The 21,929-nt window shown below is 36.5% G+C and overlaps 2 protein-coding genes across 2 annotated transcripts; one reads left to right on the top strand and one right to left on the bottom strand.

The window, feature by feature from the left end:
* Positions 1-1,170: 1,170 nt before the first annotated feature.
* LOC107695977 (prostaglandin E2 receptor EP2 subtype-like) lies at positions 1,171-4,341 on the bottom strand. Its single transcript, XM_016496101.1, has 3 exons — positions 3,725-4,341; positions 3,122-3,493; positions 1,171-1,683 (listed from the first exon to the last, which is right to left on the bottom strand). The coding sequence occupies exons 1-3, from the start codon at positions 4,145-4,147 to the stop codon at positions 1,444-1,446; spliced, it is 1,035 nt and encodes a 344-aa protein (XP_016351587.1). The 5' UTR covers positions 4,148-4,341; the 3' UTR covers positions 1,171-1,443.
* A 3,278-nt stretch (positions 4,342-7,619) lies between these two features.
* On the top strand, positions 7,620-19,325 carry LOC107695976 (nidogen-2). Its single transcript, XM_074187042.1, is given in 19 exon segments — positions 7,620-7,806; positions 8,053-8,352; positions 8,475-8,701; positions 9,083-9,489; positions 9,841-10,086; positions 10,180-10,380; positions 12,122-12,346; positions 12,455-12,601; positions 12,777-12,905; positions 14,276-14,398; positions 14,706-14,942; positions 15,836-16,060; positions 16,352-16,521; positions 16,616-16,745; positions 17,211-17,382; positions 18,583-18,740; positions 18,831-18,954; positions 19,044-19,152; positions 19,255-19,325. Coding segments are annotated over 18 exon segments (3,477 nt in total). The 5' UTR covers positions 7,620-7,659; the 3' UTR covers positions 19,255-19,325.
* The last annotated feature ends 2,604 nt before the right edge of the window (positions 19,326-21,929 follow it).

Here is a 21,929-nt window from a genome sequence, read left to right as displayed (position 1 = left end):
TATTCGCTATAAAATGGGTAGGTTAAGGTTTGGGGGTAGGTTAAGGGGTCTAAAAATCTAAATTGCGTATTAATAAAATGATAAAAATGCATATTCGCTATAAAATGGGTAGATTTAGGTTTGGGGGTAGCTTAGGGGGATAATTATAGTTTATCTACTATAAAAGATAGGCCTACGTAAATATTTGTACGTTTTTTAGCAAAAAATACGTAGCGATTTGTACGTTTTAAACGTTAAAATACGTCTCAGTTGTACGTTTTAGCGTTAATAAAAACGTACAAAAGTGTACGTTTTGTACTTGTAAATGTTACGTATTAATACCTACGTATAAACAATGAGACCAGGCTGGTAAATCATGACAGAATTTAGATTTTTGGGTGAACTAACAATACAGATGCAGCCTTTGATTTTCTCTTTATTAAAATGATGATATCATATAACTACCTTAAAACCATTAGTCCTCAGATTGTAACAGCAAGATCAGAAAATAATTGAAAAAATTTGTTTGGGATTTTTAAGAAGGTTATCATAGTATCCTAATCTATTTGTCTAATAAACCTGGAATGTTGTTGGCTCTTTGACAAATTACTGTTGCTCCTCATTGGATAAAAGCATCTGCTAAATGCATAAATGTAAATTTTTCAACACCAAGAAAACAAAATGTTTATTGCATGTGTAATATGCAAAATATGGTGATTTTATCAACACTGAGATTTCCTAACTGTAACATCATTTTAAAACCATCTTGTAACCTCAATTCATTCACTGTGTAAATATCAGGCATGCAGTGTCTGGAGATTCAAACTTATTGATCAAAAACAAACTTTCATTTCCTCAGTTTAGCCTGTTTCACCTTCCCTCCAAATGACTGTCTTCAGTCATGGGACTGTTTCATAGTTTAGTCAAGCTGTTTGGCTCTTTCACAGTGAACTGACTTGCTATGACATGATTCAGTCCTGCATATATTTGCAACGGAACGTAGAAAACAAAACTGATGAAGCATGAAGTCACACAAAGAAAGACAACCGCATTGCCCACGCAGTTGAAACAGGAAGTACAGCTCTTCATTTCAGCCTGTAAATGTTTATTTATATTAACCAGTGGGTTTCCTGCTGATAAATAAACACTTATTTTCCTTCCAGTCTACAAAAATGTTTTAGTGTCCATAAATAAAGACAATAAATAAGTTTACTTTTCTAAAAAAAAAATATATATATATATATATACTCTTCTATGTTCTCCATGACATTATTTGTGCAACACCACACAGCTCTTTCATCCTCAGGTCTCAGATCCATCTGTTTAGGTATCCAGTGACCTGGATCTTCAGTATCCGTTATTTTAATTATTTGAGTGAGCAATCACTCCATAATCTTTCCCACAATGCAGAGAGGTTTCAGAGATCAGGAACCGGCAGTTCAGGAATTCCTGTGTAAACTTTCATCACACTGAATCGCCAGGTGGGTTTGACTGATACAGGTCTGGATGAATGCTACGGACCTGTTCCTGGGTGGGTTTGAACTTTGCGGTCTTGCACATCTTGTTCCAGAGCAGACGAGGCACTGGGGGGCTGAGGATGATGAAGACCCAGGGGTCTATAATGGGGTTGGCCGATACTAAAAGAAGGGGTATGAGATTATTTTTGTGACGACGGTCGTAGGAAATGTTGAAGTACACTTGAATCTGTGGAGACAAGAGCACAGTGTGGAATTGTATGTTGTGCATAAACAATAAATCAAAAATTATGTATAAACATAAAAACATGCTCCCACTTTCCATTACAATGTTTATGTTATAGTGCAAACAATTTGTGAAGCTGCTAGAAATACGTTTCAAATAGTGTTTCTAATCCTTAATAAATGAAAACCTAACAAATTACTTTTTCTGACATGTCTGTCTTGATTAGAAATGCTGCCTGGTTCAACATAAACAATAAATCAAAAATTATGTATAAACATAAAAACATGCTCCCACTTTCCATTACAATGTTTATGTTATAGTGCAAACAATTTGTGAAGCTGCTAGAAATACGTTTCAAATAGTGTTTCTAATCCTTAATAAATGAAAACCTAACAAATTACTTTTTCTGACATTTCTGATTAGAAATGCTGCCTGGTTCAATATTTAGTCCAATGCAATGACATTTTTTAAACATTTTTAAGTGTGCCTTTGGTGTAAAAATACTTTTAAGGCCACTGTATATGGCAAGCCATTTAAATATTTATTTATCTCAACTAACTAGTATCAATTTTACATTACTAATACCTACTTTTAAGTCACTAGTAAGTAATCCAACAGTTACAAGTATCGTTTTCAATTCCTCCAAATATTCCTATTCAAGCACCCCTTCATTAGATACTAGTTTCTATTCCAATAGTGACTTGTATGTCATCAATGTAACTAGTACTAGTATTTATTAATTTCCTACTACTACTTATTAATTTGCTACTTATCACTAACTCAGTCGTGACAATAGCTATTTTATTGCTAACATGCATATTTGAATCTCTGCTTTACAATATACTTTTTTAACATGTGATGTTAAGTTATCAGTAGTTAAAATGTTACTAGTAACAATTAATACACACTAATACAGTACATGTCTACTCAATAGTAATATGAAAATGGGAATGGATACCAATGCCTATGGATTAAAACAAACAAACAACTATCTAAAACTTACTAGTCACTTACTAGTGGACTAGTTATGTGCAAAGAAAACATTTTTTTTTAGTATATAATGACTAGTGAATAATTTATAGATAAAGATAAGGGACTATAAAAGATGCTAGTCTTTATTGAAAAACCTACTAGTTAATTAAAATAAAATAATGTACGTCCAATTAACATAAAACCCTTTTGTTTTAGACTTTTTAATATTCTGTCTAGGGTCTACAGATGAAAAATAGCCTTTCGGCTAATTGGCTCATTTACAGTAATGTTCATTCATGTGAATTGCCCCTGTAAACAAATAAACTTCAACTTCAAAACACAGATTATAACTTTGAATAAATCTCTAATATGGACACTAGTGTCTTTGAACATACAGGAACAGGACAGTAGTCAACTCATGTACAAGTAACGTTTGAAAGGGTGTTTGACAAGTATGTAGCTGCCTTACCACATGCGGAAGAGAGCAGATAACGAATGCTATTGTCATGAACCCGAGCAGCACAAGATGTTCAACCTCCTTCGCGATGGACCGATGCCTCTTGTGTCCTCGCTGCCGTCGGACAGAGCTCCGGTGCGCCTTGCGTCTTCGGTACATGAGTGAAAGATGATAGATGACGGACGCATTGCACAAAACTGTACACACAATCATGATGAGCAAACAAGACGCGTAGATGATATTGAACACTTTGTGCTCTCTCTCAGACGGGTGCATGTCAATGAAGCACCACGTACCGGGACAGTACTGAACATATTTCCCAAACCCGAAGAAAGGTGTGGCACTGAAAAGAGCGCAAAACAGGTATATGAGAGCGATGGTGATGTACCCGCAGCGTTTACTCAAGCGCTTCTCGTAACAGTAAGGATGTCCTATGGAGAGCCAGCGCTCCACTGCCATGGAGAGAAGAATGGCGAGAGTGACCATACTGAAAAAAGTCATGGCGTATCCAAAGTGCCCGCAAACTAATCGGCTTTCACTCATCCCGATCAAAGATTCATTCCTCAAGTACGCGGTTAAAACAGCGCACAGCAGGTAAATGAGCGCGATGGCGATGTACCCGCAGCGTTTACTCATGCGCTTCTCGTAACAGTAAGGATGTCCGATGGAGAGCCAGCGCTCCACTGCCATGGAGAGAAGAATGGCGAGAGTGACCATACTGAAAAAAGTCATGGCGTATCCAAAGTGCCCGCAAACTAATCGGCTTTCACTCATCCCGATCAAAGATTCATTCCTCAAGTACGCGGTTAAAACCAGAGGACTGACGGAGAAAGTTCCCAGCAAATCTGTGAAGACCAAAGATGTGACGAGGACTTGGAACAAAGATGCGGGCTGTTTCCTCCGCCGTATTTCCAAGAGAATTAGGGCGACCACGTTCCCAAGGACACCGGCGGAAAACATAATCGCAGGTGTTGTAGGCGATCCACCAGAGACAGTGGGCTGCTCGTGGCAACTGACATTTCTAGGTTCTGACGCCATAAAACCTTTTTTTTTCTGTATTATCCAGATTGGGGTACTGTTGAATTTAAGGAAAACCACATATCATAGCAGAGAAGAATTAGGATCCATACTTATAGTGAAGCCGAACTTTTACGCACTGCTCTTAAACTTTCAAACGAGCGCAAGCAGAAAGTGAGGTGGAGTTTCTCAGCAGAGCGTGCTCTGATGTCAACAGCCAGTCACCACATCTAGACTTAAAATGCTATCAGAACACTGTGTATGTGTGTGTGTATATATATATATATATATATATTACAAACGACACATTATAGGCTATAATATAATATTTTAATTTTATTAATTGTATTGATGTATAGTACTTAATAATACATCACATACTATTTATTAGTAAAGTACATGCTATTTAAAAGTTATATAGAGTTTATTTAATGGGTATAAAATCTTGGTTTACAATCTGCATGGCATCATGACGCCTCCCTGTGGAGAATATTCAAGACACAGACGAGTTTTAGTAGAGACCAGGGTTGATATAGGGATTGATTGGACCAAGCCTGCATTATTTCACATTACAAAACATTAAAAGGTCAAAACCTGTAGAGGACAGTTTTTCACTTTTCTATGTCAAAGCAAATATTTGCTTGAACAAGCCTCCTGCTAAAAATATTATAAAAATTAAAATGAATAAATATTACAATTTCTAATAAAATGCACAACTTTAATTGGAAATGGGAACCATTTATATCAAAAACTTTCCATTTGACATAATTAATGAAAGAGTGTGTGCTCATATAGCATGTGTTCACCATGTGCTCATTTAGAAAGCAGCAATCAATTATCATCACAGTATCATCATGGCAATAATCCACTTCATCCTCAAATCAACCGGAGTTCCACAGGGATCATTACTGGGACCACTTTTATTCTCCCTTTACTTCATATTACAAGTAAAAGTTATCAAATCTAATGGCTTTCTCTATCATTCTCATGCAAATGATAGTTCATTAAATATCTGTTTCTGCCGTTTGACAAATGGGTTTCTTAGCATGTCTGGCGAGCATTTCTGTCTGAATTATATGCATTTATTGAAAACAGAGCAGCTGTTCATCCTAGCCAAGTCAAACCCTTTGCCAAGATCTTGTCATTTCAATAGACAAACTCAACCATCTCACCCAGACAGCCAAGAGCCTTGACAACGACCTGTTGTTTGCACCATACATACCACAGTCAATACATGCAGATTCTTCCTGCAGAAAATCCAGAACATTTGTAGAAAAACTGATGCCAGTGATGGACTCATATACTGACAGTTCATGAGCAGTAACCCATGCAACTACAGAAAAGTTTTTCAATGTATTTCAGTGACTGTATGATTTATATTTATTCATTTATGTATTAGAAATAAGGGATATTGTCTAGTGAACCGCTGGGACTGTGCTATTATTTTCTTACTTCAATAAAACGGAAACTCTTTATCTTAATTAAAGGAATGGGAATTAAAACATTGTCATCATTTAGTCATGTAATGGTCTCATTTGTAATCATGCAGTTTCAAACCTGTATATGCATTTATTTATTTATTTATTCTGAACACAAAATATTTTGAAGAATGTTAGTAACCAAACAGCTTGACTTTCATGGTCGACTTATATTGTACTTTGTACTACTACACCATACAATGTTTAGTGAGTAAATGATGATAGAGTTTTAATTTTTGGGTTGACTATATCCTTTTAATGGAGCTATAAGAAATTTCAGTGGTTTTGCTAGCTTTTATACTTAACTTCCCTTTCCGTTAGGGAGAGGGTTGGAGTTACAATAATGCTAATGTAAATGGTTTTTAGATTTCATGCGGTCATCTAGGGAACATTAAAATATTAGCCACTCAATTCAATTACACACAGCTAGTCATTCAATGATCATTGTGAGCCAAACCCAACACAATTACTGTACTTCTCGATCATTAGGATGCAAAATCATTGATCTAGCTCTGAAGACTAAATAACAACTATTGTTCAAAGTAGCTTTACAGAAAACAGTACATTCATAATAAGACATAAGGCATAAGATACTTTATTGTCATTGTACATGATACAATGAAATTTACTACAAAATTTAGAGTGGCAATCATTTTGTCTGAACCATTGGTGTCACCATATTTTGAATTGTAAAACTAATGACTGTTCTCGAACAGGTTTCCTCACCACTCAATTGTTAAAATGGCTCAACATGCTAAATTAAGAATGAATGATGAAAGAATCCTTAAAGGAGTGGTTCACCCAAAAATGAAAATTTGCTGAAAATGTACTCACCCTCAGGCCATCCAAGATGTAGATCAGTTTGTTTCTTCATCGGAACAGATTTGGAGAAATTTAGCCTGGGTGAATGGGTGCCATCAGAATGAGAGTCCAAACAGCTGATAAAAACATCACAATAATCCACAAGTAATCCACACGACTCCAGTCCATCAATTAACATCCTGTGAAGGGAAAATCTGCGTATTTATAAGAAACAAATCCATCATTGTGTCCTATATGAGACCAGGAATGAGTCCCCGGGAAACTATTTTGGTACTGTACATACTCCATGTTTGCAAAGCAATGCAGTACAAGAGATTAAATTAAAGTGAATTTAATTAAATTTTATAAAAAATACATTTCAGTAGCTTAGAAAAAAAAATTATCAAATAAGGCTCCTTTTCCAAAACCAAAAATATGAAAACAAGTCCCTATGTTCAGGAAAATGCTTGGAATTTAATAGTGTTCCTTTAACAGCTCTACAATTGTATGTAGGTCACAGCAGCATGATGTGGTAAAGTTCAAAATATATAAAGACAACATAACTTGCTCATTATTTTAAGCTTTGTCTGTGATGTCTGAAAGAAGTTTTTATGGAATTCCAAGGATTCCAACAATCCTGTAAGTGATCCATTTTTCTTGAAATCTAAGTACTTAAAGGAGTTCACCCAAAAATTTGAATTGGTGAACTGGGGCGGTGAACTGTCTCTTTCAAGCTAACATTTTATTTGATGGTCTCCAACGCACATCCTACTGACTATATGTAACTTTGCAAGTACATGTCAACTTATTCTACTAATCCTAACCCTAACAGTCTACTGTCTAATGACAGTTAGTTGACATGCAGTTGCAAATTAATGACAGTTAGTTAACATTTAGTTGCAAAGGTACTTATAGTTAGTAAAATGTCTAAAGTGGACTTTTGAAATGAAGTGTAACCCAGAGGAATATTTAAAATACAGATTGTTATTTGTTTGCACAAATGATTTTCTATTCAAATTTGATGAACATATGTGCATTGGATGCTTTGCACTCGCCTACCAAATCCCTCCCATAGACATTTTGGTAACTATGTGGATTGTGGTTAAGGCATCCTTTCATTTTAAGTGACCACATCGTCACATCTCATGAACTTCTTCCGGGACAATTATATTTAAGTGCTCCAGATCGAAGCTGCTCCCTCTCGAAATGAAGAACTGCTGCGTATTTGCTTTGCTTTTTGCAAATGTTTGTTTTATGAATGCGATTCAAAAGGACAAATTTTTCCCTTTTGGATTATCTGAAGGGGATTCAGTTCTTCAGGAAGGTGATGATGAAGTGTCTGAAGCCCTGAAGATAAAAAAGCCATTACAGTTCTACGACGTCCAGTTCAACATTCTTTATGTAAGCCATGGTTTTCTTTGCCTTTATCTTTGCCATTTTTTAAAAAGGTCAAATTGGAATATATCAAATTATTTCATCATTTGTATGTTGTAGCATGTGCAATAATCTCTATGTAAAAATGCATTTTTTTGTGCTGATTTTCTTATTGTACCTATACAAATAAAAATACATATATAAAATTAAGTATGCAACCAGGTTCATTGAGCATGTGAAGTCTGAAGCTTAAAATTTAATCTAATTTCTCAGGTTTCCACAAATGGGTTCTTGTCCCTTCAGCCTCCTCCTGAAGAGAGCCAGTATTTCAGAAACATGTTTCCTCTCAGCTTCTCTGCCATCGCTCCTTTCCTGACAGACATTAGTTCAGGACGGGGGAAAGGATCTGTGTTTTACCGTGTGGAGGAATCATTAGTTGTATTAAACCGGGCTTCTGAAATGGTGCAGCAGGGTTTTACCGGTTCTGAATTCAAGCCCAGCCACGCAGTCATCGCTACATGGGACAATATTGCATGTGAAGAGGAAGGGCTCCAGCTCCCATTTACATATTGTGTAACATTTTTTGTGTTTCTCCATCCTACTTTTTACCCACAATATAAATGTTTCAAATAAAGTAATAGATTTGTAAAACTATTCTTATCAATATTAAATTTGCTGTTCTTACCTACATGCAGGTAACCAGTTTCCAGGTTGTGTTGGCCGGCAATAAATCAGATACATATGCCTTGTTCCTGTATCCTGAGGATGAGCAGCAGATGTTAAATATCAGTCATAATCATACTAACATGTCAAATGGACATGCCAAACCTCAGGTTGGTTTTAATAGAGGTGATACATCTACCAAAGAAGAGCTCTTCTACAGTCTGTTTGGCTCTAATGAGACCAGCAAGAACCTCTATAAGTGAGTGCATGAAACGTTAATTTATACATTTATTATTGTTCATTGTTAAAGAAAGAAAGCATTTTAATTAATGCTACTTTCAACATTTACTAATACATTTTTTAAATCAAAAGTTGTTTACATGTTGATGCAGTGCAACTAACATGAACAAACAATGAATAATGGTATTTTTTATTAACTAACATTAACAGGAATTAATTAATGCTTAAAATACAGTGAATTGCTCATTGTTAGTTAATTCATTAGCTAATGTCGACAAACGAGACCTTACTCTAAAGTGTTTCCATCAATGCTGTAAAAGAATTGTTCATTGCTAGCTCATGTTAATGTTGACTAATTGAACTTTATAGTAAAGTGTTACTTACTGTACGCAACTCTCAGGGCTGGGAACACCGGGGTAAATGGACTATGGATTTTCCACATCGGATCCAGCCGGTTCCCATTCCAGAAGGTAGTCCCTGCTTCCTTTCCCAAGTCTGAATCTATGGGTTTTGGTAGTTTGCGCAGCACCACAGATGAAGATTTCTACATTACAGTAGAATCAAACACGCCTGCAGATAAGTCTGCTTCTAAGGCACAAATGGACATCCCAGCTTCACTTGTTCAACAGCCTTCAAAATCAAACCAAGAACTACTACTTCACGCTAGTTCAAATAATGTGACCAAAATGTGTGGCTTGCACCTGAAATTTTGCTCTCAGGATGGTTTCTGTACAGACTATCCAACTGGTCCATGCTGTCATTGCCGTTCTGGTTACTATGGCAATGGCAGACAATGTTTACCCATGGGTGAGTTTTTAGTTTAGTATTTTCTTGTCATGCCATTTTTTATGACTATGATACCTTTAAAGGGGTCATATGATGTTGCTAAAAGGAACATTATTTTGTGTATTTGGTGTAATGAAATGTATTTATGCAGTTTAAGGTTAAAAAAACACATCATTTTCCACATACTGTACATTATTGTTTCTCCTCTATGCCCCGCCTTTTGAGACTTTAGTCTTTGCAACTTTACAGATCTTCTTTATGCACCAAGAGCTTGTAACACTCCAAAGAGAACGGAAAAATTGAAATCGTATCATGTGACCCCTTTAACATTAGTTTCTAACATAAATGTGAAAGATAAATCTGATTTTACAGGCATTTCTCAGCCTTTAAGTGGAAAGCTGAGTGGCCTTGTTTCTGTTGGAGACACTAAAGTTCAGCTAAACAATGTGGACATCCATGGCTTTGCTGTGTTGGGAGAAGGTCGCATATACATCTCCATCAGTCCTGTCCCAGCTCAGGCAGGTTGGGCTCTGATGGCTGTAAGCCCCCTGGTCTCTACATTTGGCTGGCTGTTTGCTCTTGAGCTCCAAGACCATCTGAATGGTTTCAGCATAACTGGTGTGACTTGTTTTTTTTCTTATCTGAAGCTTCATTACTTTATGCCACACAGATCATGAAGAAGTCTAAAGAAGAAAAACATGTTTTCTCCAGGTGCTGAGTTTTCTGATCAGGCAGAGCTGGTCTTCAGCCCACAAGGTCAGCGTGTTACCATTATTCAAGAGGCTCGAGGAATGGATTCATATAACCACTTGAATTTCAACATAAGGATCAATGGAGATTTACCTAGCATTCCTGGTGGTGCTAAAGTCCATATTCTGCCATATAAAGAGACCTATCAATACAATCAATCAGGTAATTCTTGTAAACAATCTTGGAGGGTAGTGACTGGGTTCATTTTCAGTAATTCCACACAAGATGTTCATTACTGAGTAATTTAAATTTTAGATGCATCATATCAGCAGTCACTTTTTCTATTTGTGCTCCACTAAAAAAAAGAATTAAGGAAGTAGAACTGTAACGATAACAAAGTAACCTGCAAGTTCACCTAAAAACCAAGAAATTCTCACCGCTGACATTATGTATGGAAAAATGGGGTAAAAAAAAGTTGAAATTGTGAGATACTAAGCCATGAGATGAACTTCAAAGTTATGCCATAAAAAGTTGAAATTATGAGATACTAAGTCATAATTATGAGGTAAAATAAAAAAATATGACATAAAAAGTTGATATTATGAGATACTACGTCATAATTATGAGGTAAAAGTAAAAAATATGACATAAAAAGTTGAAATGATGAGATACTAAGTCATAATTATGAGGTAAAAGTAAAAAGTATGACATAAAAAAGTTGAAATTATGAGATACTGTCATGAGATGAGGTAAAAATTATGAGATACTAAGTCATGAGATGAAGTAAAAATTATGAGATACTAAGTCATGAGATAAAGTTGAAATGCACAGTCACTTTTTCTATTTATGCTCCACCAAAAAAAATAGTTCCAAAGGAAGTAGAACTGTAACGATCACAAAGTAACCTGCAAGTTCACCAAAAAAAAGAAATCCCCACCACTGACATTCTGTATGGAATGTGGTAACAGAGAAAAACGGGGTAATTATTTTTTTAATTATGAGATACTAAGTCATGAGATGAACTTCAAAGTTATGCCATAAAAAGTTTAAATTATGAGATACTAAGTCACGAGATGAACGTCAAAGTTGTGAAATAGAATGTTGAAATTATGAGATACTAAATCCTAATTATGAGGTAAAAAGTAACAATTATGACAAAAATTGAAATTATGAGATACTAAGTCATGAGATAAAGCTGAAATTATAAGATACTAATTCATGAGATTAAGTCAAAAATTATGAGATACTAAGTCATGAGATAGTCAAAATGATGAGATACCAAGTCATGAGATACAGTAAATCTGAAATTATGAGATACTAAGTCATGAGATGAAGTTGAAATTTTGAGATACTAAATCATGAGATAAAGTCGAAAATTTTGAGATACTAAGTTATACATATGAAGGGAAAAGTCAAAATTACAATATAAAATAAACAGTCATAATTATCACACAAAAAGTTGAAATTACGAGGGAAAAAAACTCAAAATCATGTCACGTAAAACGTAGATGTATTGTCATATATGACTTCTTATGGGATAAAAAGTAAATACGCACTTTTATCATCATTTCAGATTTTATCTCAGTATGTCATCGTTTTGAAAGTTTGTGTCATAATTATGACATTTTATGTCATTATTATGATTTACCAAAGCATTTTCTTCTTAAATGGCGGAAATGGGCTTCCATAAACGGAGTGACAGAGAAACATCCCAGTGTTGTTGGACTAAACATCAACACCACTAGGCCAATTAAATGTCTGATGCTACATCAGATATTCTGATTACCTGAAAAATCCTTCATTCCAATAATAATAATAAATGTAACTCTTTTATGAACATTCATGTCTTTTATTGATAGTGCTTTTGCATGTTTTAAAAGCAATAAACCACTCGAGTCCAAAGTTAATGCTTTAATATGTGTTCTTTGGGCATTATGGGTAATGTAGTTTGTGTCTGGCTCAGCTGTGACATCATCTTCACTGCGAGAGTACATGGTGGTGTCAGAAAATGGTGGATCTGAGACATTTTCCTACCTGCTACACCAGAATGTGAGTTTCCGTAGCTGTGAGCATGGCACATGGACCATACCGGACTTTCAACAGGTGCATGTGGAGCATCTGATGGTCATGTTCACAGAAGGAACCACCCTTAGATACGCCATAACCAATAAAGTGGGGCCTGTAGGAGGTAAGAACATACTGATAACCAAACCATACTATTATTTGGGTCATTATTAGTTCCGTTTCATATAATTTTGGATCTTGTTGAGGACATTCTTTAACTGTATGTTATCAGGTGAGCTCCCTGGGCTTGTGGAGTTGAACCCCTGTTCGACTGGGAAGCACCATTGCGACCCCATGGCTCTCTGCCTGCCAGGGGATGACACTCATTATCATTGTCAGTGTGCCATGGGCTTCCAAGGGGATGGATGCAACTGCTATGGTACAAATATTTCAGTGTTCGTCTGACATATTTTGGCGTCAAGCCAAGCGTTTGCTATGACTGCTCCTTTGAGAGTTCCCTTAGAGACTGTGTGTCATTTTCTCATGCCTTTATTGAATTACTGCCTTAGTTAAAGTTCAGAATGGCTCTCTCGGGTTTTGAATCTGTGATCCAGATGTAGATGAGTGCGCTGAGGGGCTCAGTTCCTGTGGTCCTCACTCCGAGTGTGTGAACATGCCGGGTGGCTATCACTGCCACTGTCAGTCTGGCTATGGGTTTGACCTCGATTTGCATGTGTGTGTGGGTAAGTGTTCAGTGTTTTGTAATCTGTGTATGAGAATTTGGGTCTTGTGAGTAGATAAGATTCCTAATAAGATTCCTAATAATGATTCACTGTTTAGAAGCGCTTGAAACAACCAAACGGCAGGTTCAGGTATTTCAAACTTCTTTTTTACCCCTAAGCGAACAAGGAAAAATAACTTCATATATTCGTATATTGGGGTCTTTGCATATGTGAAACTGCTATTTAGTTATGGCCACTTTAGAAACACTTTTTTATTTAGCTTTGAAACTCTGAATCTTTGTTGTGAATCAGTGATTTGCAGTGTTTTTCAAACTGGCGAAGCTAAGTGATTTGAGAAGCCAAGGCTTTGTTTCGTCATATGTTTTCTAAAGGTTTCTACATTTTGGTGGTTCACCACTTGAGGGCGATGATCTTGTGAACCCATGTGAGTATAATGAAAACAGGAAAATTAAGGTTAATTGTCTCTGATTGGCCTGATTAGCCAAGCCTTCCCTAAAAGCACAAAACAAGCACTACAAATTATACAGACACTTTTTATTCAATTGTATTTGTAGATTTCATAGCGTAGATAGCTATTGAAGATTTCATAGCTTACACTTTCATGAAAAACAGTTGTAGTTTGTTTTGTAAAAAGTTTAATTATTTTCTGCCCTCATTGCATTTACACCACAGTGCTTCGAAACAGTGAATCATTTCACAAAGCAACCGGTTCAATTGATTCAGAGTTGATTTACACAGCAGTTCAATAAACAAGAAGTGAATGTTTTAAACACAATATCGCCAGTTACTTGTCTATTATGCTTTGACAATGAAACTAGTTCCAAACTAAGCCAAAGCAGACTAAACCATTAGGCATTTTCAAGCAAAACAGCAGTGGCGTTCGCGTTTCTGAATGAATCTGTGTTTTTGAATAAATCATTTGAGTAAATTATTCAATGACTCAATCATAAGAAGAGTCGCCACCTACTGGCGTAGTAATGTTTTCTGCAGAAAAATTACCACAGACTGGCAACCTCAAGCGCATAAAGTTACATTTTAACATATATGTAGTCGCATTACATAGAAGTGCTGGATGGACAATAAAATATTTGGCTAAAAATAAAATAAAAGTCTGTGTATATCATTCGTAAAAAAAAAACATACGTAAATAACTTCAGCTCATTTGCACAGTTTATGTAAGAATTAATTTTAATGCCCAATTTACAGTCATTCATGAATCATGGTCATTCAACGCAGAAATTTGTTAAACACTTTCATGCATGAGGACCACTAACGCTCTTCCATCACAAGAGTAATTTATGCAACCACACATGTGCTATACATTTGAGAGTTCTGTTTCATAGGAGGCCCATCATTCTCTTATTTTACAGATATTGATGAGTGTTTTCTGCAGCTCTGTCATCCGTTTGCTTCCTGCTCCAACACCCAGGGCTCTTTCCACTGCCAGTGCTGGCCTGAATACAAGGGCGACGGCTTCCTCTGCCAACCATCACGTAAACCACAACATTTATCAAGAAACACACAACGCTTTCTGCCCGTCATCTCAGTAACAGACTGTTCTCTTTGTTTAAAACACAGAAGAAGTCCGGCAATCGAGTCAAATATTATGTTCAGCAGTGTATTATAAATCAGTCAAACACAAATGAGTTGTTTAATAATTCATAAGAAACAAGTAGAACATGTTCCTGGAACAACCACCTTTGTTCTAGAACTTGGCTCAGTCACATCATGCCATTTAGTGAATACTGATAATGTAATGTATTTAAATGTTCACTGTTCCTCTATATTTTTCTATGCTAGAGAAGCGCAAACCGCCCTTAACTGTGTGCCAACACCACATAGAAAGTTTGCAGGAGAGTCTAAGCATCTACCCAGGCCTGGAGGCCTTTATTCCTCAGTGTGATGAGAAAGGGCAGTACAAACCCCTGCAGTGCCTGGGCTCCACTGGGCACTGCTGGTGTGTGGACAGTAGAGGGCAGGAGAGAGTGGGCACCAGGACAATACCTGGCACAGCGCATGCCAACTGTGATCAACCAGGTATGGATTTCTGCCCTCACATTCTGCACTTACTGCTTTCTAACTTTTGATTTGGTCAGATAAACGCTTCTTTTGTTTTTGAAAGAAGTCTATTGTGCTTATAACGGCTCCATTTATTAGAGCAAAAATACAGTAAAAGCAGTAATATTGTGAAACATTATTTTAATCTAATAATATTTTAAAATGTAAAAAGTTATTTATTCCTGTGATGGCAAAGCTAAATTTTTGAGCAAGCATTTCTTGTAGTCTTTAGCGGGGTTAAAAAAAATAAAAAATAAAAAATAAAAATAAAAAAAAATTATATTTCATTCATAAGTTATGCTACGTCCTTTGTAGAGGACATCGGGACTTCATTAATCATCAAATAATTTTATATATATATATATATATATATATATATATATACATATATAGTTATTTGATGATAGCACATTATTCTTCTGTTATTATTATTATTGTTATTATTATACACATACATAAAATAACTCTCAATAGAACATGAGGGCCATTTATCTATCTACCATATATTTTATTTCAGTTTTATTCTTTTAGTTTTTATAAGTTTTAATCTGCTGAAATCTGCTTGGTCCATTGCCATTTAAGTTGTTGTGAAAATCAAAAGATCAGCAATATGTTGCCAAATCAAAACATTTAAAGCACAGGGACTCACTTGCTGTTCCTGCTGTTGTACTGCATGTGTGTTGTGGGAGTGGTGTTCAGTTCCAACTATACATGACATAATTATACCTCATGAGACAGCCTAACTGTAATTAACGCTCACATAGTCATTCATTGAGGCAAGATATATGGATGCGGTCGAAATTTCAGTAAAATGGCAGTGTTTTCGGGAAGAAACATTGTGACAGACAGTGTGTGTTGTGTGTCTTACTCAGCGGCGCTGCTTCCCGGTGTGGAGACTGTGTGTGAGCGCTGGAGGCTTTCACTCATGACTCACTATAACGCTCAGCCGTCCTCTCAGGACTACATGCCCCTGTGTGATGCTCACGGGAATTTCCTGCCTGTGCAATGTTACGGCAACAGCAGTTTCTGCTGGTGTGTGGACCGTCAAGGCGGGGAAATTATTGGAACACGGTCCTATGATGATGTAAAGCCTCCCTGTGAGTAATGAAGTTATATAGGACACACTTTTTACATTGAAAAGCCTGAAAAGAAATGATACATTCCGTTGAAAGATTTGCAAAATCACAAAGTTACAAGACATTCAAACTAAGCTGTGTTATCAAAGGTGCACAAATCTAAAATAAAACAGCTTTTTCAGTTTTTACATTACTTTCACATTTAGTCATTGAGCAGACGCTTTTATCCAAAGCGACTTACAAATGAGAAGCAATCAAAACCATAAAAAAACTATTATTATATTACTAATATCTCTTCTTTTTATCTGTCAGGTATCTCAGGAGATGCGCTGCCATTGAACAATGCACTGATGTACCCTGTTATAAGCTCCTCACCTTCTGGACCTGCTATCCTTTACACACAAGCCTCACAGATTGGAATCATTCCTCTTGATGAAACAGACCCAGTTCAGGAAAAGTCCACGGTTTTACTGGCCTTAAAGGTAGACCCTCATAACTACAATACATGATTATATCCTAATTCAAAAACTGTTGAGTGATTAAGCAAAAAATAATAATGCTTGAAAACCATTGCAGGACTCCATTGTGATTGGAATCGACTATGACTGTCAGTAGAACATGTTGTATTGGACAGATTTTGGACGACAAACCATTCACAGAGCAGTCTTAGTATTTGGATCTGAGCCAGAGGCTATTATCAGCCAAGGTGATCTATCTATCTATCTATCTATCTATCTATCTATCTATCTATCATCTATCCATCTATCCATCCATCCATCATCTATCCATCTATCCATCTATCCATCCATCCATCCATCACTCCATCTATCTATCTATCTATCTATCTATCTACGTCCATCCATCCATCCATCCATCCATCCATCTGTCCATCCGTCCATCCATCCGTCCATCCATCCGTCTATCCGTCCATCCGTCCATCCATCCATCCATCCATCCGTCTATCCGTCCATCCATCCGTCTATCCGTCTATCCGTCCATCCGTCCATCTATCTGTCTATCCGTCGTCCATCCATCCGTCTATCTGTCCATCCATCCATCTATCCGTCTATCTGTCCATCTGACTGTCCCATTTTAATTATGGGGAATTATGATGGTTGCATTACCAACATATTCACTTCAGATTCCCTAATTATGCAATGTGAAATTCCAGGCTTGGTCCAGCCGGAGGGAGTTGCGGTGGACACCGTGCACAGGAAGTTGTTCTGGGTAGACAGTGGGAAAGACAGGATCGAGACATCTGATCTGGATGGCAGGAACAGAAAAGTGCTGGTTGATTCTGATTTGGTGAATCCCAGAGCCATCGTCGTGGACGCTAAGAGTGGGTCAGTGAGATTTAATCAAAGTCCTTCATTTGCTGTCTGTGCGTTATTATATTTACCATTATGCATACATGAATCCTTTCAAGCTATCATAAAACACAAATAAATGTATTAAGGTTGTAACTAGAAGCTAGTGTGCCTGATTTTTACAAAAATAAATATAGGAAATGTATACACACACTACAGTTAAAAAGTTTGTCTCTTATGCTCACCAAGGTTGCATTTATTCGATCAAATACAGTAAAATCAGAAATACTGTGATATATTGTTATTATTTAAAATAACAGTTTTCTATTTGAATATATTTTAAAATGTAATTTATTCCTTTGATGCAAAGCTGAATTTTCAGCATCATTACTTCAGTCTTCAGTGTCACACGATCCTTCAGAAATCTTTCTGATATGCTGATGTGCTGCTTAAGAAACATTTATTATTATCAATGCTGAAAACCGTTGTTCTGCTTTATATTTTTTTTATGGAAACCCAGCACTTTTTTTCAGGATACTTTGATTAATACAAAGTTCAAAAGAACAGTGTTTATTTGGAACAGAAATATTTTGTAAAAAGTCTTTACGCTAACTTTTGATCAACTTAATGCCACCTTGCTAAAGAAAAGTATTAATTTCTTTTAAAATAAATCTTACTGACCCCAAAATTTTGAATGGTAGTTGAAATGTTAAAGTGCCCCTATTATGGATTTTTTTTTAATTACCTTTCATGCAGTGTGTAACACAGCTCTAAGTGAATGAAAACAACTTGTAAAGTTTTAAATCTAAAAGTGCACCGTGTAAAAAGTTATTGTCTCTCAAGCATAATGAAATGAAAATGAGAACAATGGGACCAATCATCGCAGATTAGCGGCACGCAAAGGAGGGGTTTAGAAAAATGAATCGTTGAGCGAATAGTTTGGGAGTCCTTGAGCAATTAAGGTAAAAACAAATGCATATTATAAGACAATGAAAGTGTTTTTTGACTTTGCATGCATGTCAACCTGTTGTTGGGGACTCCTAAAACCAAAATATCAACCTTTCATAACCCATAATAGGAGCACTTTAAATATTTGTTTTATAGATAATAACCATATACACTGACATCTTCCTTATGCATTACTGCAAATAAACATCAATATATTAATTTATCAATATATTGAATTGTTTCTGTGAAATTGTTCTGAAGTGTTTATCTACTGCACATGCTCTTCAGAACCTTATACTGGACCGACTGGAACCGTGATGCTCCCAAAATAGAGAGCTCATCACTGGAGGGACATAAGAGGAAAGTACTGGTGCAAGTGGGTCTCATGTTGCCCAATGCCTTGACATTGGACTTTGACACAAATCAGCTGTGCTGGGTAGATGCAGGTAAGAATTTCCACAAAGTATAGCATCTCACATAAGCATACACATACATATGCAGTATAATTTCAAGATAAAAGTCAACTGACTCACCAGGCACAAAGAAACTGGAGTGCATATCTCCAGACGGGACTGAGAGACATGTGTTCCAGGATGCTTTGAGCTACCCGTTCAGCCTGGCAATCTATAACAGCCACTTTTACTACACTGACTGGGAGAGGTGAGTCTCTGATACACTGCATCGATTTGACTTAACATGATCTGGCTGAGGTCATTGTTAGCATATTCATGATGAGAATGTCCTTACAGAGATGGAATAGTGGTGATAGATCAAAGCACTGGGAAAAACACAGCTTATCTCCCTATTCAGCAGTCACACTTATATGGGATTACAGTTATCCCATCACAATGTCTATAGGTAAGTATAACTTTTTTATTTCTATTCCTTTTGTATACTTTAGTGAAAGCAGTAATGAATTCCTGATGGTTTCTTTTCCTGTCTGTTTCTGTTCATTTATAGAGAGCCGTGGACTCTGCAATTACGGATTTTTGACTTTATGGATTTTTGGTTCTGTAACAGAAATGTCAGAAAATAAATAAATAAATTAAAACAAAATAAACCAAATCTGAGGGAGATTACTAAATTATTTGCTATTTTGTTAAATGCCACCCAGTATTTTTTTTGAATAATATTATTTTAAATTAGCTTTTATTTTTATAATTATATTTTAATTTTTTATTATATTTTAATTTAAATTTTTGGTAATTTTGTCATGTGCTCTTGTCATTTTTATTAGTTTATGTAATGAATTTAAATTTATTTTAAAATAATTTAAATTGACATATTTCTGTTGTATTCTGGTGTTCATCTAATATTTATGTTATTTTATTTCAGATTTATTTCAATCAACAAAAAATGTTTTTAATAGTTATTAGATGTTTAATGTTTAGTTAACAATAATAAGCTTGATGTCACCACAAACAACCTGAAATACTACCTGAAGTTGAAGTTCAGTATTTTCACCAATAGGTGGCGCCACTAACTAAATTATAGTCAGTTTGGGAGTTTATTACAAAAATATGAATGGTTCGAAATGGTCCTGTGTGTGTAAATTAGAAATACAGTAGATAAAGATTTGAAACCAAATGAAGATTTCAGTTTTTTTTTTATAAGGTATGCATTTTTCAATTAAAAAAGTTATATGATACAAAAAATAATAATTTTATTGTCATAAATGCATGCTTTATATCAGTGCATTGCTTTCATGTGATGCCTGTCAGGCTTAGTGCAAAGGATAAGAGCAATTTGGCCCTCAACCACAATGGAAAATTCCCACTGTCTAAAATAATGTTGACATATAATGGTTCATTTTAATCTGACTCTCAGTAGGGCCAAAAATACAAGGGTTATAGGAGCAGAGAGAGTCCAAAGAATCTCTTCCGCAAATTTGCTCCCACAATTCCTCGGCCTTGTCTCCGTATGTTGTTCTGCTCAGTTTGAATAGAGCCTAGTTTCACATTATTCTCTCGTCCATGGGAAGGTGTGGAATAATATTCGAGCATTGCCATGGGGTTTCTGTAAACCCATGGTTTGATATTGCTAAACAAACAGGATGGGTTACCCACAAGGCACAAGAACCGCCAACAGACGGCAAGACTTCACCACTGCAGAGGCCAGACCTCCCAGCCTGTGGAGGGCAGCCAGCACTGGCTTCTGTCCTTCAGCTTCAGACCCCACAGCAGGTCAGAGGGTTCAGTGAAGTTTACTCAACAGAGCAGCCATATACCCAGAGGTGGGTTGCGAACTTTGGCCTGGTCATAGAAGCCATTAGGCACCCAGGGGAGCTGTTTGAGCCCATTGGGTGCAGTTAGTGCATATCTCTCTGATCCAACACGGTATCCTCTTAACTCCTTCTGGATTAAATGTTTATTGTACAGGGCCTTAGGAACTTTCTGGCTTTTTAACAACATACATTTAGGGATTTCTTGGGCTTGGGATTGGGCTCTCTTGGGCTCATTGAAAACAAGACGTGCTGCTGCATTCTGAGTCATTTGCAGAGGTCTGATTGCACATGATGGAAGTCCAGCCAGAAGAGCATTGCATTAGTCCAGCTTAGAAATGACATGCTCTGTTAGAAAGGGTCTGATCTTCCTGATGCTGTGTAGTGCAAACCTGCATGATCATGCTGTTTTTGCAATGTGATCTTTAAAGGTCCGCTGATCGTCAAGGATCACTCCAAGATTCCTGGCCGAACTCAATGGGAGTATTGTTGATGAGCCCCGTTGGATGCTAAAATGCCGATTTGCTAATAAATCCAAAATGTACTGCTCAAATAACCACATAGGTGATGCAAGGCACGTTCCCATGGCATCAAAGCCAGGTGAAGCGTCCAGCTGCTCGTTGGTTAAACATATAGTGAATTTGATACCGAGCAACAGCAGTGTGAATGCTAAACAGCCCCCTTCACACGCAAAACACCATAAGAAAATATTCTGATTCGTGAAGGTTGTATGTTGATGTCTGAAGTACACTATGCATAAAGATGCCATCGCAGATTTAAGACTGAAAAACAGGCATGATTATAAACATCACTGTGGAGTCCAATTAGACCAGTGCAGGTAGTTAGCGTGCTAGGAACAGATTGTGCTGTAGTCTTGTTTTTCTTTCATCCAATCATTTAAGCCACTCAACTCTTCCCTTTTCAACTGCAGTCCTCTATCATGCATTATTTTAAGTCCTAGACTCATTATAAACACCCTAAAACATCTGTATAGGCCGAGCATTCAGTGACACAAAAATGGAGACAATATAATTCCTCAAGGTCTTTGAAAATCATGCCAACTTTGTCTTAATGGTGCACTTTCTACCAAGTAATAAGCAATAACTACATACCTAGTCTTTTTTCAGATCAAATTCATGTGCAAGTGAGGGAAAGAAGAATAGAAATAAAGCGAGACGGGAAATTGAATGGCATCTTGATGTGTACCAGGCGCTCCGTGTGCAAAGCACTCCTAGTCTTGTTCTAGCCCCTTTTCTAAAACCCATTTGAGACTACTGTATAACCTCTAGGAGCCTGCACACATCGACAATCACGTACACACACCTCTCACAGTTCCTCTACTTTATACAAACAAAAGCCCTCCTGCTTTCACATTACACACACACACACACACACACACACACACACACACACA

Source organism: Sinocyclocheilus anshuiensis, unplaced genomic scaffold, assembly GCF_001515605.1.
Source record: "Sinocyclocheilus anshuiensis isolate Anshui unplaced genomic scaffold, SAMN03320099.WGS_v1.1 scaffold742, whole genome shotgun sequence".
Lineage (NCBI taxonomy): Eukaryota > Metazoa > Chordata > Actinopteri > Cypriniformes > Cyprinidae > Sinocyclocheilus > Sinocyclocheilus anshuiensis.
Note: the sequence above shows the minus strand (reverse complement) of the source record. Positions and strands in the feature narration are given on the sequence as shown.